Here is a 17,582-nt window from a genome sequence, read left to right as displayed (position 1 = left end):
ATGACAGGAACTAGGGATTTGGTGGGGGTAAGGGTAGGGAAGAGATGGGGAAAGGAGAAGAGAAGAGAAGAGAAGAGAAGAGAAGAGAAGAGAAGAGAAGAGAAGAGAAGAGAAGAGAAGAGAAGAGGCGAGACAAGGTGAGGCCAGGTGAGGCTAATAAGAAGAGAAGGAATTCTTGGCTACATGTTGCTTAGAATTCAGTTGGAGCGATAGAGTCAAAGTGGCTACGTTTTGTATATCATGCCAGCAGGGCAAGCAAAGAGTGCTATCTCTGGGATTACCCAGGAAAAGAGCTAATTTAAATCTAAGAGGCAGAGCAAGCCTCTTAAGGTTAAGACTGAATGTAGAGTGATCTAGTAGAGAGGTGTGACAGATGAAGCTGGAAGAAAAAGACATGGAATCTTTCAAAAGTGACCTCCTAGTGACAGAATACAAGCAAGTGGGAGAAGTACACTGGGCTGCTATCAGCAACAGACTTGGAAGCCTTTACCAGCCTAACATATCAGGGTTTACAGCCTTCTTAGGATGTATCAGTAGATGCTATAATACTGAATATTATATTAATATAATAATGAAGAAATTCAGTATTTCATTACAAAACAAAACAAAATTAAACTAAACAATAACAAAAACTCCCCAAATCTTACAACTCCATTCCACACACACAGACACTTTCCAAGTAGGAAGCACAGTTGACATCTTTGAGTATCTCTTAAACAAGTGAGTTACATATTAGCAACACACATGGTCAGTATCACTCACTTCCATGCTGGTTTCTCCAATGTATAAAGCACCATCTCTGAGTTGTAATTTCCTCATAATCATAAGCAATTTTTTTTTCTTACAAATGTGTCACTTCAGGGCCTGGAGAGATGGCTCCATAGTTAAGAGACAAAACATAGCAAGACAGACAGACAGACAGACAGACACACACACACACACACACACACAAGTTTAAGGGGCTAGAGAAATGGCTCAGTGGTTATAAGCAAGTACTGCTTTTGCAGAGGACCTGAGTTCTATTCTTAGCACCCACACTGGACAGCTCACAGCTGACTACAACTCCAGTTACAGGGTATCTGATGCCTCTGGCCTTCTCAGGTGCCCGCACTCATGTGCATATACTCACAAAGACACATTCATAAATCATTAAAATAAATTTTGAAAATGAGGTTTGGATAAAATGTTGGCTTTAATTTTATGAGTCTGAGTAGTCTTGCCTGTAACTACTTATGTGCTGCACATGCATGCCTGGTACCTGCAGGGTCAGAAGAGGGAACTGATCTTCCAGAAGTGGAATTATAGACTGTTGTAAACTGCCATATGGGTCCTCTGCAAGAGCAACAGGTGCTCTTAACTGCTGAGCTGTCTTTCCAGTCCCATAATGCTGACTTCTTAAAGACTATGCTGCCCAGACAGACCCTGAACTCCTAGGCTCACACAATTCTTTTGGCTAAACCTTCAAAGTCTTTGGAATTACAGGCATATACTATTGCACCTGTTTTTAATAATTTCTTGTAACATGACTCATCACTTAAAAGTTATCCCGAGAGTTAAGAAATGTTCTGAGCTATGATTTCTCAACTACTAATTATTTATTCAAATATGTACCCAAGATTCTTAGCTATTACTTAGTACGTGTATAGGAGGAATCCATACCATTGTTCACAGTCATACTTGATGGTAATGATGGTTATTATCTAAACGTCTAAAATGTTGTTACAATTGGAATGGATGGACAGTACAATGGTCTCTTAGTGATTAACTAAACTAGCTTAACTTAAACTAGCTCTTCAGTGCTTGATGAGACGGTGAGCACAAAGCTGGACTGCAAAAATGACTAGTGTGAGCTTTCTGGAATACGATACTTTCAAAGGCAATGTGAAACTGAAAGAAACAGAGAAAGGTTCTTTGTCCCAAGTGGTAAATAAGTTATCTCAACAAATAAATGGGGTGACCAGTCTAGGAAATATTTGCCATTTTAAACTCAAAACACTCAGTCAAAACAATCACTAGTATCCTTAATACAGGAAGCAAGAGTCCTAACAAGCTTATGCTGGGTAGGGGGTTGGAGGTGAGGGGTGAGTGAAATCACTTCTTTTACATTCTCATTCTACTCAAGAATCAAGATAGTCTTCATGAAAAATAGATTAAAAACAAGAGAATGACTTTAGACAGAGGGAAATAAAGCTCACATAACTGGTCTTCAAGGAGAAGTTTGTCAGAATGACAACTTAAAACACAATAAAATCAGTACAAAACAAAAACGGCAAAACAAATAAGTACAACCAACTTCCAATTATCCAGGATGATTCTGAAGTATCAGCAAGAATCATTCAGATAAACAGAACAGGATGGAGCTATCCCAGGGGTGGACCAGTACTGTCCACTTGCTCTCACCCTTCTGACAAGGTAGTCACAAATTGGCTGTACTATTGAGAAGCAGCCAAGAGCTAGATGTCCAATTGTGTATACCCAGAATAGCTCAAGGGAATGAGCTAGCTGACTGTAATTAATTCTCTATAACATTGATCCTGGAATCACAGAGGTGCTCAGGCTACCTTTTAAAATTACATCTGCTTTCTAGGTGGTCAAATAAGGCTTTTCCACGGCATGCATAATTTAAAACTTCTAGCTCTATTTGGCATCTTCTCTTCCACTCTGGAATCCAGAACATCCACACTTTGATTTTCTACCCACAGATGGAAGCCCAAATGCCAGTCTTTGGTAGGAACCTGTACATGCAGATGTGGGGCCTCAGAATACTTCCCAAAACTCCACTAACTTGACAAGCTAAAAAGCAAAGTGAAGTTATTTTAAGAGTTTTGCAAGCTTGTTTTGATTCTGCCAATTTTAAAGTCAGATCTCAATGTACTTACTATTTGGTGGCCCTGTTGCTGTGTATGGTGGGTAGGATGCAGAAACAGTAGGCCGGGAGAACACTGGAGGCTCCTCTCCAAATATCACAATCATGATCTGAATAAGCTCCAGCAACTCTGACCGTGGCTAAAAGGGGGTGGGAAGGAACCCAAGAAATCATGTCACCTATAATCAGTTCAAAATAGAAGTGTTTGGCATTATTGTTGTTAGTTTTCAAAACTCTGACAATCTTCTTTACTCTCTCAGCTTTTTATTATATGTATGCATGAACACATATTCCAGTGTGTGTGCAGAGGTCTGAAACAACTCTGGAATCAGTTCTCTTTCCATTCTGCACTTGAATTCCAGGAATCAAACTGATATCACCAGGCTTGCGTGGCCTATGTCCTTACCCAGGAAGCCACGTTGCTGGCCCAGCTGTTTTCCTGAACACGCCAATTTTCAAATGGGACTACGGGTTACATAAAAGCATGGAAACATGTCTGAATCTTCTTTACCTACACATAGCTCTCTTTTTTGGTGTAGTGACACTTTACATACTTGTGAAGAAGTACAGAGCAGGCCCAAGTTTTCTAGTAACAGGAGCTACAAAAGTGAGCTACAAAAAACAGTGAGCTACAAAAGGGACTGGGCCCACTCCAAGCCAGGCTCTTACAAGTTCATTCTATTTCCCAGTTCTCTCTCTCAAAATAAATGTGGTTAATTCTTGCTGTCAATTGACAACTAAGAAGGAAGACCCTTCCTGAGTGGGCAAACCCTTCCCATCTCAGCCCAGACACAAAGAGCTCAGAGGGCAGCGCTCTGTTCTTCTGTCCTGCCCACCTTCCACTTGCCCGTGAGTACATCTATGCATCTGGCCCTCTGCCGGCACTGCTGCTGCTACCTCCTCCGACACTGGACACCAGCTTTGTTTGGCTTTCTTATGTGAACTGACGACTACTGGACCTCCAGGTTTCCTCCAGGCATTTAACACAGGATGAGCAACTGAGAAGCTACTGAGCTCTCAGCCTCTCCAATGTACAGATGACCACTATCTACTCAATCCAACACACATATCAATCTAATAAGTCTCTTTCTGGGGCTGGAGAGGTGGCTCAGCAGTTAAGAGCACAGGCTACTTTTGCAGAGGATCTGAGTTCAGTTCCCAGGACTCACATGGTGGCTAACAACTGCCTGCAACACTAGTTATAGGGGATCTGATGCCATCTTCTGGCTTCCATAGACACCAGGCATACATGTAGTATGTAAACACATTTAGGTAAAACATTCATACACACAAAAATAAAATTAAATCTTTAAAAACAAAACAAAAATCTTCCTTTGTAACATATTCATTGTATTGCTTCTGTTCCTCTAGAGAACACCAATACAATATAGGCTTCTGGCTGTTTGTGGTATAAACGCTGTTCTGCCAGTTACACTATCAGAGGCAGAAACACAAGTTCCCAACTGTTGTCCTTGATAGCAATGCTCTGAAGAATAAGATTTGAGTTCCCAAACACATCCCATCAGTGTGCCCATTTTGTAAGGTAAGAGTCTATCTCTGAACCTTGTCTAAGTTTATATTTAAGTAAATAAAGTGGTGAATGAGCACTATGGATTCTTTTACAGAACCTTTCAGCTGGATAGTATTACAGCTCATGTCTGTCATCTTAATACTTGGGAAGCTGAGGGAGAATTGATCACTACAATTTGAGGCCAGCTTAATTTGAGGTAGACACCTAAACAAACAAACTCATCAGAAACCAAAGGAATAAACGAGAGCCTCAGTTCAGTGACTAGTCCACCGTCTGAACTTACCTTGCAACCTTCCTTAGGTACAAACTGAAGAGGGATGCTAGTGAGCAGAACATACATGCAATCACTTCATAGACCCACACAATACTTACGTGTTTCCAGTCATGTAGATAAGGCAGGTATATTTTCCCATTTGCATCCACGTGCTTCCCTGTTTTAATAGTCATTGAACTAGTAGGCTTAACAAAACAGATAGGAGGGTTATACGGGTATGTGTCCAGCAGCCACAGGCATATTGGAATATTATATATATTACCTGAGAGAGAAGAAGAAACCTCAATTACTCTACTTCTATTATTTTTCAGGAGTGTAACACATAAGAGAGCAACCCCCCACCCCTTAACTGCCACTAGGGCTATTTTTAATTCAAGAAGCTTCTGGGAGCTTTGGCATGTAAGTGAAAGTGATGGCTGCTCGCTGTGGGCAACATTCTTTTGGTTGGTCAAACTTACTGTTTGCTGCTTAGTTTCAGCAAAAGCATGTTTCACCTAAAGAAATCAGATACTAATAACTTCTGATTTTTTTTCTCAGCTCCCAAACACATCTACAATGTGTAACTCTAATATATAAAGCCTGAGATTTATTATCAACATTGAGAATTCCCTATTTTTTTTTATTTCGAGGCAGGGTTTCTCTGTGTAGCCCTGGCTGTCCTGGAACTCACTCTGTAGACCACCATTCACCACTGCCTGGCAAGAATTCCTTATTTTTTAAAAAACAAGAATCCCCCACAGAAATTTGGACCCATATTCTATGAGTCACAAAGAATGGCTGAGGAAAAGGGGGCTGGCTCACTTTAGATGAAATCAATATTTATGTACATATACTTCCACAACCTGCATCCCTCAGCAGAGCGCTCTCCGAGGACACAACCGTGGAGTTAGGAATTAAGCCTCAGTTCGACCCAGATGCTCTCGGCTTCCTGCTTTTCCTCCAGGACCATGTCAGGCACCAATGGCTGACAAGTGTCATGATCTCTGTGAACTTCCCGTGTGCCCTGTTCTCCTTTTTTATCTCAACAGCACAGCAATCAGAGACCTGTAGTGTAATGTCCCCAAGGTTCATGTTCTTTTTTTTTTTTTAAATATTTATTTATTATATGTAAATACACTGTAGCTGTCTTCAGACAAGAGAAGAGGGTGTCAGATCTCTTTACGGATGGTTGTGAGCCACCATGTGGATGCTGGGATTTGAACTCATGACCTTTGGAAGGGCAGTCGGTGCTCTTACCAGCTGAGCCATCTCTCCAGCCCCAGGTTCATGTTCTAAAGCAGTGGTTCCCAACCTGTGAGGTGTGACTCCTTTGGAGATCACATATCAGATATTCTGCTTTTCAAATATTTATATTATGATTTAAAACAGTAGCAACATCAGTTATGAAGTAGGATAATTTTATGGCTGCAGGTCATGACAACACAAAGGAACTGTATTAAAGGATTGCAGCTTTAGGAAGGTTGAGAACCACTGCTCTAAACACTTGTTCCAAGCTGATGGTGATATTCTGGGGCCTGTTACAGGACTAGGTCACTAAGGAAGGATCTTTGAAAGTTGTACCTCTCTGGCGACATGTCCTAGCTAGCCACAAGGAATAACAAACATAACTGTCCCAAAGCAGATTATCACTGAGTATAGCAGAGTTGACTGGTTAACAGAGACTAGTCATCCAAATCAGTATCATTACCAATATGATAACCATAAATAACAGGTGCCTTTACTGTCTGTTCAGTGCATACCAGGCTAGTGGCAAGCCTTTATATCACTTCCATCAACTGTCAGGACCCAATCTAGGCATTATTGATTCAGATCACACAGCAGAGAGTCAGACCTAATTCTGTCCCTAAGGCACCACCTCACCACTGCCCAGTACAGCTTCCCATGGCTGGAAAGGTATGAATCACTATGAGGGAGGCTGAACTAGCAGACACAGAAGATTCGATACAGTGTTATGATTCCAGGAAACATTAGGTTCCAGCTGAATTGTGAGGTACTTGCGTATTGCTATATCTTGACAGAGAAATTAAAAACAATTGTGAGGTGCTGCCGCCAAATTAGGACTAAAAGTCTAAATTAGGACTAAAACGAAATCTGTTGTCAAGAAGGCCATTAGAAAGTACACTTTGTACTTTTAACTCCTTGGTAGCATGTTCTTGCCTGCAGATACATATACCACGAACACACAAATATTTACCTCGATAACGCACTGGGATTGTACCAGTGAGGTTCACCAGCTCCCTGGAACTGCCATCATTAAAAACTGAAAGGGAGAAAGACAAAGACTTAATCCCAAGCATTTTTGTACACACCACCAGGTAACTATGGAATGAGGCTAACTTAGTGTTCAGTATCAAAGACTTCTTCAGTGACTCACTTAGTTTAAAAGCTTTGAGTTACCTGTAAAAATGGCTCTGAGTGCTGCATTTCCAAATACAAGCTTTTAGCCTGCAAGCAGAGTGGTTTTAAGCTCATTTAAAAATTACCCTGAGCCTTTTATCTCAGCACTGGGAGGTGGAGGCAGGCAGATTTCTGAGTTTGAGGCCAGCCTGGTGTATTCAGTGAGTTACAGGATAGCCAGGTTTACAGAAAAATACTGTCTCAAAACAACCTAAATAAATAAAATTAAAATCACTCTGAAGCTTCCAGCTATGTATAGAAATGGATGCCAGGATTAAGCAAAAAATATATTGCTAATAAAGTTGTTTTTTAACAAATTTAAGAATAAATATATCAGTAAATAAAAAAAAAATCTCCATCAAACTGTGAGTGTAGTTCATGAGAACATTTCTTTAGAGTCAAGACCCTGGGCTCGATCCCTAGTACCACTAAAAAGCAGGAAGAAGTCACTATTAAATGATGCCATACTAAAAGCTAACTTCCCATCATTTCACTTTAGAAACACACACTGGCTGTAGCCTGGGATGTGGCCAAGCTGGTGGTGGAGCGCTCGCCCAGATGCTTGAAGCCTTGGGTTCCATCCAGCACTTCGTAACTGAGCATGCTGGTACATGTCTATAGCCCTAGCACATAGAAGGTGAAACGGGAAGTGGAAGCTCAAGTTCATCCTCATCTACACAGATCCTTACTGTCATTCTCCATCCCAAGGTGGCATCAAACCACGGTACTGAAAACAGAAATGTCTCCACAGTTAAATACAGACTCCTTCTCCTTCCACACGCATTTGTTTTTACTTTATGTGTACATGTATGCTGCTTGCATGTATGTAAGTGGACTATGTATGCATGCACTCATGGGTTGAAGAGGGAAGGCATGAGATGCCCTGGAACATCAGCATGTGCTCTTAACTGCTGAGCCATCTCTCCAGCCGCAAATATTTCTTAAGCTACAATTTTGTCTTAGTATAAAGACAAATTGGCACCTAAAACTAAAGACCATTATTAAAAAATACTTTCCAGATTTACAAAATGAAAGGGACAGTTAATCCCCAGTAGTCTGGTGATGTGTTCCTGAGCATGGAGATGCTATGGGGGAAGGGAGGAGCTGAGTATCCGAAGCTAAGCACCTAGGCAAGTCAACATAGCATTCCTCTCAGCTAAGAAATTCTGCTGCAATAAAGCTTAGTTTTAAAAATCTGTCTTAGTCGGGCAGTGGTGGCACATGTCTTTAATTCCAGCACTTGGGAGGCAGAGGCAGATGAATCCCTGTGAGTTCAAGGACAGCCTAGTCTACAGATTGAGTTTCAAAACATCCAGGGCTATAGAGAGACAATGTCTCGAAAAAAACAACCAATCAATCACAAATACACTCCCCCCCAACCCAAAACTCTCTTATAGATAGGGGAGACAGACAGACAGACAGACAGACTATATTTATTGCCCAGGCTGGCCTAGACCTCTAGGGTTCAAGTAATCCTCCTGTTCCAGCTTGAGTAGCTGAGATCACAGGTTCATAATTCCAGGATATGCGTTTAATTTTGTTTAATCTGCAACTGTTAAAATGTAAGCACAGAATTTTGCCTTTAACCCACCCCCCTCAGCTGTTCTTAGCAACCTTCTTCACAACTGTTAAATGGCCTGGCAAGATGGCTCACTGGGTAGGGGTGCTTGCTGTAGAGCCTGATGACCTGGGTTCAGTCCCTATAACTGACATGATGAAAGGAGAACAGACTCCTGTGGGAAGTTGTTCTCTGACCTGCATATGCCTGCTGCAGCATGCATCCTCTCATGCTCTCTCTGCCCGTCTCTCCCCCCCCCCCCCCCCCACCTCTTGGCTTTGGAAAGAAAGGCTTTAAAAAATGACAAACCAAATTATCTTTAAAATTCTCAGAGGTCCTGAGTTCAAATCCCAGCAACCACATGGTGGCTCACTACCATCCGTCATGAGATCTGATGCCCTCTTCTGCAGTGTCTGAAGACAGTGACAGTGTAGTCATATACATAAATAAATCTTTTTTAAAAAATCTGTGTATTAAAAAAAATTCCTCCTATGGGCTGGACATACAGCATGCATGAGACGCTGGAACTGATCCCCAGGACAGAAGAACAAATATCCCCAAGCCTAACTTTGTGTCCTACTGTATCAAAGCGGGGCTTTTTAAGACTTGGAAGCACTCAACAGATCTGTTTTTTTCAGATTTATACTCTCCTGTTTCCTGACACCTTAGTTACGTGGAAACTCAATCCTTCAGTTGGAAATCCAACCAACAGAAAAGGAAATCATGAAAAGTGTAGTCATACATACATACAAGGAACAAACTCAATCATACGGATAGATCTTTGTCATATAAACTTACCATATGAATCCAATACAGGTTTGAGATCTTTGTACATAGCGATGACATTGACAGTTTGACGGACGGTTAGATCTCTGTATTTGTACTGAAAAGCAAACATTACAACGTTTAATTAAAACCAATGTGAATCATTTTACTGCTGGATTTCCTTCCTTGTTCGTCTGTTTGAGACAGGGTTTCTCTATGTAGTCTTTGTTGTCCTCAACACTCAGAGATGTACCATGCCTACCTCCCAAGTGCTGGGAATAAGTGTGAACTATCACCACCAGGCTGTATTTTCTTTTGTTTTGTTTTTTTGTTGTTGTTTGTTTGTTTTTTGGATTTGGTTTTTTCGAGACAGGGTTTCTCTGTATAGTCCTGGCTGTCCTGGAACTCACTCTGTAGACCAGGCTGGCCTTAAACTCAGAAATCCGCCTGCCTCTGCCTCCCAGAGTGCTGGGATTACAGGCGTGCGCCACCACCGCCTGGCTAGGCTGCATTTTCTTAAAATGCCTGTATTTTCTTAAAACGTCATTATCTTTGTTGCAGTCTTCCTTAGCCCTCTACTCACCAACATTAAAGCCTAAGGGGGACCTTGGGCTTGCCTTTCTTCCTTTTCTTCCCCCCCCCCACCCCAGACAGGGTTTCTCCGTAGCCCTGGCTGTCCTGGAACTCACTCTGTAGACCAGGCTGGCCTTGAACTCAGAAATCACCTGCCTCTGTCTCCCAGAATGCGGGGATTACAGGCATGCACCACCACCACCGGGCTGGGCTTGCTTTTCTTAATCTAGTGAACCCTTACTGAAGCTGCTCACCACCATTTTAGTGCTTTTCTTCAAATTAAGAGGCCCTATCAGAACACCTCAGTGGTCAAGAGCACTAGCTGTTCTTCCAGAGGGCCCAGGGTGGCTGCATAGCACCTGCATGGTATAACTCTAACAGTCTGAAACTCCAGTCCCAGGGGAGCCAATACCAGGCAAGTATAAGGTAGATACATGGACACACATGCAGGCATTAAGAAAAAAAGGTTTCCATCCAAAGTTGTTTTTAATGGGGTTTTCTTTTATTGCCTAATTTGGCAACAAAACTAGTAATCTTCTGCCTCAAGCCCGGAGGCTGGGGAATTACAGGCCATTCAAACACTATGCTGTATCTTTCTTTTAACAAAACCTTTCCCATGCTTTACCCATTTATTCTCACACTGCAGCATTTGCTGTCAATTTGCAACAAATCACTTACAGTATTGCTTCTCACCCCACTGCTCTCTCCTCTACTTTAGAATTAGCACCTGGTTTAGGCACATCTGGCAGATCACAGCTGATCATAGAACACTGATGCCCTATCCATGCCAAGCTCTTAATTGGCTTGTCCTAAAAAGCAGTTAGCTACTGGAAGTATGACTTAGAGGAAGAGCCCTCACTTTGCTCACCCACAGTGCTATCTATGTTCAATTCCTTTAGTACAAGGGAAACAAAAACATAAACAAAAAGCAATCAGCTATCCCAACAAATTTTAAGAGCAAGGCAGAAAGCAAAGTATCAGTATGGAGCAGTTCTTTATTGTTAAATTATATTAATCATATAGGAGCCTGTTTTAACCTAGTATTTAGCTGATAATGACAGCCTCATCTCTATTTTACCCTTCCTTGCAAACCTGTTAATCTGACCTATCAAAGGCTCCATAATCAGTTAATTGGCTGATCACTTCATTCTCTTAGTATATTCTAACACACACGATCCTTTGAATTAGTTTTAGGATCTAAAGGATTCAAGATATTTATGTCCTTCCCCCTTCTCCCTAGCAAGTTCATTGGAGATAACTTTTTTCACTGGGAAGAAACCCCTATGGTGTCAGTCATCCCTGTTTAATGTCTAAAACAATCTTCTTCCAGCCTACTACAGTTCTGGATAGTCTACTGTGGAGATAGTGAGATGTGATCAGATCTGGATATGTTTGAATGGCAAGCTGGTGGGATTTTCTGTGATGGGGAAAGAGGTCTTAAGCGTAGCTTCTAGAATTTTTGCCTCAGCAACAGAAAGGGTGCACATTTTTTATAGCTACCCCTTCATCAAAACTGCTTATCAAAGTTATCAATGCTGCTATATGGTGTGCCACACTGTCTTTGTTTTATTTGTGAGTGGTATTTGACCAAGTGGATTCCTTCCTCTTAAAATGTGTTCATGGATTGCTAAGATGGCTCAGCAGGTAAAGACCTGAAAATCTGAATTCAATTCCCAAGATTCACATGGTAGAAAGAATGAACTCCTGTAAGTTATACTCTGACCTCCAGATGCTCACTGTTGCATACAAATGGATGAACATTAATTAAAAAACTAAAAAATGCTGGGTGGTGGTAGCGCACGCCTGTAATCCCAGCACTCTGGGAGGCAGAGGCAGGCGGATTTCTGGGTTTGAGGCCACCCTGGTCTACAGAGTGAGTGGGCTACACAGAGAAACCCTGTCTCGAAAAACAACCAACCCAAAACAAACAAACAAACAAACAAACAAACAAACAAACAAACAAATGTCCACATAGGGCTGTCAAGATATCCCAGTAAGTGACAGAGCTTGCTGGCCAAGCTTATGACCTAAGTTTGATCCCTGGAACCCATGTGGCAGGAGAGAACTGACTTCAGTGACTTGGCAACAAAAATATTCAGTCTTCTGAACTTGAAACACTTGCCTTGGCACGTGTACATCTATACACACATGTACATCTATACACACATGTACATCCTTCTAAAACACTTTCATTGTGAACCTCTTCCATAACTGCAGACATGTGTAATAGTGCCTTCTTTCTGCAGTTCTGTGATCCATGGTTAGCCTTAATCCTAAAATATCTAAGAGAAAGCAGCCATGGCCCCGTACTACTGACTGTGGGCCTCGAGGAGGGCCTCAAGGCGATAAAGAACGCCAGCGAGGAAGCCTCCCCAAGCATATGCACACCAGGTTCATGGGGAACACGGTCTGGGAGGTATGCAGCTTTGTGCCCTATCAACAGGGTGCCACGCAGCTCAAGGTATCCAAGACTAAAAGTGCTCCAATTCTTCACAAGATGGGCGGGCATATCCGAGGAGAGAGAGGAGGAGCTGAGCAGTCATGAGGAAGGAACAGTGCCCGTCTCCTTACCAGTAAACACTCGTGTCACAAAACACCAGGGAACTTTAGAAATAAACAATTCATATACATTAAATTGCACTTTTTCCCTCTTCTCAAGACAGGGTTTCTCTGTGTAGCCCTGGCTGTCCTGAAACTCATGTAGACAGGCTGGCCTTGAACTCCTAGAGATCCACCTGCCTCTGCCTCCCAGTGCTGGGATTAAAGGTGTGCTAAACTTGCATTTCTAAGTAGCATGACATCTTGATGAAATCTCAGTCCTACTGTCCTGCCCAGGAAGTGAGTCATCTCTACGTCCAGCATATCCACAACTGTTAGGCTACCCCGCCTGTTAGTGACTGACTGGCCTAAGAGCAAATGTCCTTGTGCTTGTGTTCAAGGAACTACTGCACTCAGTGGGCCTCAAGTTCAAGAGGAGTAATGCTGGAAACAGGATTAGGAGATCTTTTATCATTTTTCTATCTTGTTACATTATTATTAAACTCTTACTCAAAGTAACTTGTAAGTTTAAATCTTCTCACAGGGAGGCATGCATAGGAAAAAGCACACTATATACATGGTTTAATATATCTGCTTTGCCGGGAGGTGCTGGCGCACGCCTGTAATCCCAGCTCTCTGGGAGGCAGAGGCAGGCAGATTTCTGAGTTCGAGGCCAGCCTGGTCTACAGAGTAAGTTCCAGAACAGCCAGGGCTATACAGAGAAACCCTGTCTGGAAAAAAACCAAAAATAAAAATTAGAAAAAAAAAAAAAAACGGAAAAAATATATCTGCTTTGTCTTGGAATGTATTCCTTATGGGTAAGGGAAAAGAGAGTACTTCACCAGTTTGGCAGTATATCTAAAGAACATTAAACTGATCAGAAACAAAATTCTTTATCACCCTCCCAATTTTATTTTTATTCTTCCCACATCTTAACTCTAGTTGCTGTTCAGGTACCAAAATCTTCAAGTTGTCCTTGAGCATCTCCCTCCCAGTCCACAAATCTTGCTCAGCGTTACCTTCAAAATATATCCAGAATCTTGGGCTGGAGAGATGGGTTAGTGGCTAAGAGCACTTGTTACTCTTGCAAATTCAGTTCCTAAGACTCACACTGGCAGACTCTGAACTGCCTATAACTCCAGCTCCAAGAGATCCAACATCCTCTTCTGGCCTCTGTGGGCACCCACATATACAGCACATAGACAGAGAAGTGCTCTTAAAAACAAATCTTTCACAACTATCTCCACAATCTGACTTCTACCTCCATAGGTACAACTATGGTCTAAGTGAGCTGCAGCAGGGGTTGTCTCTACTGCTACTCTTAAACCCTAGTCTCAGTAGAGCACCTAGAGTACCCCTGGGCTGGGTGCTGTGGATCACGCCTGTAGTCTCACCAGAGGCAGAGTAAGGTGGCTGTCTCTTAGAAGTCAGTCTGGTCTAGGAAGTGAGAACCTCAAAACAAAAACAAAAACAAAAAAATGGGAGGGAGAAGCTAAAGAGATGGCTTGGTGGTCAAAGGCACATACTGCTCTTGCTTAGTTCACAAATAGTTGTAACTCTAGATCCAGAGGGATCTAATGCTCTGGCCTCTGTGTGTACCTGTACTCATGTGCACACACCCACACAGGGGATCTAATGCCCTGGCCTCTGTGTGTACCTATACTCATGTGCACACACCCACACAGGGGATCTAATGCCCTGGCCTCTGTACCTGTACTCATGTGCACACACCCACACAGGGGATCTAATGCCCTGGCCTCTGTGTGTACCTGTACTCATGTGCACACACCCATTCAGGGGATCTAATGCCCTGGCCTCTGTGTGTACCTGTACTCATGTGCACACACCCATTCAGGGGATCTAATGCCCTGGCCTCTGTGTGTACCTGTACTCATGTGCACACACCTACATAGAGGGATCCAATGCCCTGGCCTCTGTGTCTACCCAACTCTGTTTGCACAAACACATACATTTGTTTCTGGTTTTTTTTGGAGGTGTGTTTTTGGTGACACAATCTGTGTAGCCTTGGACCTCAATATGTAGATCTGGCCAGTGCTTAAACTCAGAGATCTTTTATTATGTATGTCACTACATCTGGCTCCATACACATAACTGAAAAAACAAAAACTTAATTGTTTCCTAGCATAATCCAATCAAATTCCAAAATCCTTACCCTGGCCTACAAGGCCTTTCAAAGTCTCCCACATCACTGGCGCTCAATGTCAAACAGCACTACTCGCTGCCTGCCCCGCTAGTCTCGCTTCCAGCCTTTAGCTGATCAACTTCTGCTTCAGGCCTCTGTACTTGTTTCTCCTTCTTCCTAGAAATGTTCTTACCCCAGACTGTTCCAGAGCTCATTTCCTTATATGCTCAGGTTTCTGGTCAAATAGACTTCTTACAAAGTCCTCCCCTTACCATCCAATAGAAAGCTACTGCCACTACCACCACCATTTCTTCCTGTTTTACTTTCCTCAAAAGCTGTTATCATGTCCAATGCTATTACCATGATTTTAATAGCGGCTTCTACATAAGTAAGCTCAGAAGTACAAGTTTTAGTCTAATTGTTCACACTGTCAAATCCCTACAATTTATGGTACAATAGTGCTTTGTTTTTTTGAGACAGGGTCTCATTATTGAAGACCAAGCTGGCCTCGAACTCAGAGATGTGCTACCTTTGCCTCCCAACCAATAAAAGTGTATGGCTTCATTTTAAACTCAGTAACAAGTTTTATTGTGACCACTTTCTTCTCCCCAGTTAGTAGTGATTCATCTTCTATTATAATAAAATGTTGTATGTTAAAAAACAGAAGGTTACTGGTATGAACAAAGTAAAGAGTTATTTGCATAAAGATAGACAAATGTAGAAATATACTTAATTGGTAAAAATCACAACCAAAAATGGTGCTAAGAAAAGTCTGTTTAGGATGGGAACTAAGATGACATTCAAAGGAGAAAAAAGATCAGTAGCAATGTTAAAACACCAACACTGTCTGTCTGTCTCTCTGCATGAGCCAGAATGTCTTGATAAGGGCAGAGATCCCCAATCAGATGAAGTTAATGGGCTACATCCTCTAGAAGCTTAATTGAGGCTTTGAAAAACAAATGATTTGAAGATAAACATTGTGGTATGGACCTTTAGCTGGACCACTGCCCCCATCTGTCATTACAGATAACTACAGGAAAACATAAGTAATGCCTAAAAGATTAAATGGTTAGACAACCAAAAGACATGAGTCTTCAAGGACTCAGGGAATGACTTTACTAAAAAAAAAAAAAAAAAAAAAAAAAAAAAAAATCTAGCTTTACAAAGATTAAAAGAGGAAAAAAAGAAAAAAGAAAAAGTTTATGTTTGTTTTGAAACTCGGTCTCACTGTGTATCCCTGGCTGGTCTGGAGTTCACGATCTGTCCTGATCTGTTGGTCAACTGCCTACAGACTGCCGGGATTAAAGGCTTGTGCCGCCACGCCCAGCTTATTCCTGTTTCCTTGTAAATTGGAAACTTCTTAAACCTACGATCTCTATTACTGCTCTGATAAGAGTATCAAAGCCAATTCAACGACTAAAGGAGTTAGGACTCAACTACGTTACGTAAATTTCATTCCAACTAAATTTGGTAAATTGAAAAAGCAAAGCATTCTGCAGTTAGGTGCCCAGTAGTAAGTACTACGTAGCTAACATGCAAAATATCCAAAAGGTCTTTTAAAAAGTGAGAGAAAAAAAACACCTCACAACCAGTCAAGCAGTAGGAATTTCTAAGTTCAACTCAAAGTAAACAAGCAAACAACTGCGTTAATCACAGTCAATGCAAGCAATGGAACGCAACTGCAGAGTTCTCAGAGTGGGGAAGGGCTGGCAGCCTAGAATTTCTGGCTGCTCTACTTCAGCGAACCAATTGCACCAACAGTTCCCGAGCTCCGGTGGGGTGTGCCGGACTGGGCCGGGGAGAGGCGCGCAGGGACTGGCTGAGCAGGGCCAGGCTCTGGCCGGCAGGGCCGTCTGGGACCGTAAGCAGCAGCGGCCGGGCGGACAGCGGCGGCCGCGCCAGGCACGACCCCGCTTTTGTTTATGGAGGCGAAGGCGGGAAGGGCCGCTCCGCAGAGGATAGGAGGCCTCAGCCCAGCCCGCGGGGCCGCCCAGTAGGGCGCGGGCTCACCTTGGACATCATCTTCTTCAGCTGACTCTCGGACACCGCCATGGCGCGCTCCTCCGTCCCCACAGGCAGAGGGTAGGCGCCACGGGGCCGCCCCAGGCCGCCAGACAATCGCCGCCGCCGCCCCGCCCCTGCCAAGCAGGAAGCCGGCGAACCGTACTTCCGCTTCCCGTGCGTCACTTCCGGGGACGCTGTTCTGCGGTGCGAGGTCGGCAAGAGATCGGGTCGCTTCCACAGGTGCTAGCGGTGCAGATGTTGGCCAGCCTATCTCGGCCCTGAAGAACCCCGTAGCGAGCCTTGCCACCCAGTGTCGCTCGGAAGGTCCTGGGCTCGCGCCACTCACGGAACTAACTCGTGGACATTCTAGACCCAGGAGTTCCTTTGGGTGACTAAGCCGAGGCACTTCTGATTATCACATCCGTTTCTGTTATTGTCAGTTTAAATGCCCGAAAGCCCTTCATGTTATGTTCGCAAGGGCAAAGGAGATTTTTTTCCTTTAGGAAGCCATGCGGTAATTTCCTCCTCAGGATACTTTCTCCTAACAATTACTGTGTGCACACATAAAGATAACGCAGGCCGCAGTCTGCCTGGCTTGAGGGCAGGCTTAATTTTAGATTATGAAGAACTTTCCCCTTCAAACTTCTGAGCCGCCTCTCCAGTGTTAATCCCAAAGACGCAAGGAGAAAGACCGTGAACCCAAATCATCATAGCCAAATTAATCAAAGCAAGCAATTAATTAACACAAGCTTTTAAATTTGTGTACAGGAAGTCAGCATTGGATGTAGGCAAGAAAATGGGTTTATAGCTCAGGTGTAGGGCGTTTCCAAATGGGCGATTTGGCAGGTAAATAGGCAGGGTTACAGGAACAGAACATAACAAAATGGCCATAACACATCTTGTGAAGCAAAGACACGATGGCAAGGGGGTCTT

At 42.9% G+C, this 17,582-nt stretch overlaps 1 protein-coding gene across 1 annotated transcript in view; it reads right to left on the bottom strand.

The window, feature by feature from the left end:
• The window catches only part of Tsg101 (tumor susceptibility 101), a 32,072-nt gene extending 15,268 nt beyond the window's left edge, over positions 1–16,804 (bottom strand). The window contains exons 1-5 of the mRNA XM_052162352.1: positions 16,656–16,804; positions 9,425–9,509; positions 6,866–6,931; positions 4,770–4,933; positions 2,880–3,006 (exon numbers count right to left, since the gene is read on the bottom strand). Coding sequence (XP_052018312.1) covers positions 2,880–3,006; positions 4,770–4,933; positions 6,866–6,931; positions 9,425–9,509; positions 16,656–16,697 — 484 coding nt within the window. The 5' untranslated portion in view covers positions 16,698–16,804. The remainder of the gene's footprint in view (positions 1–2,879; positions 3,007–4,769; positions 4,934–6,865; positions 6,932–9,424; positions 9,510–16,655) is intronic.
• Positions 16,805–17,582: the final 778 nt, after the last annotated feature.

The sequence above is a fragment of the Apodemus sylvaticus genome, chromosome 1 (genome assembly GCF_947179515.1).
Source record: "Apodemus sylvaticus chromosome 1, mApoSyl1.1, whole genome shotgun sequence".
Classification (NCBI taxonomy): Eukaryota; Metazoa; Chordata; class Mammalia; order Rodentia; family Muridae; genus Apodemus; species Apodemus sylvaticus.
This window is presented reverse-complemented; position numbering and strand designations above follow the sequence as displayed.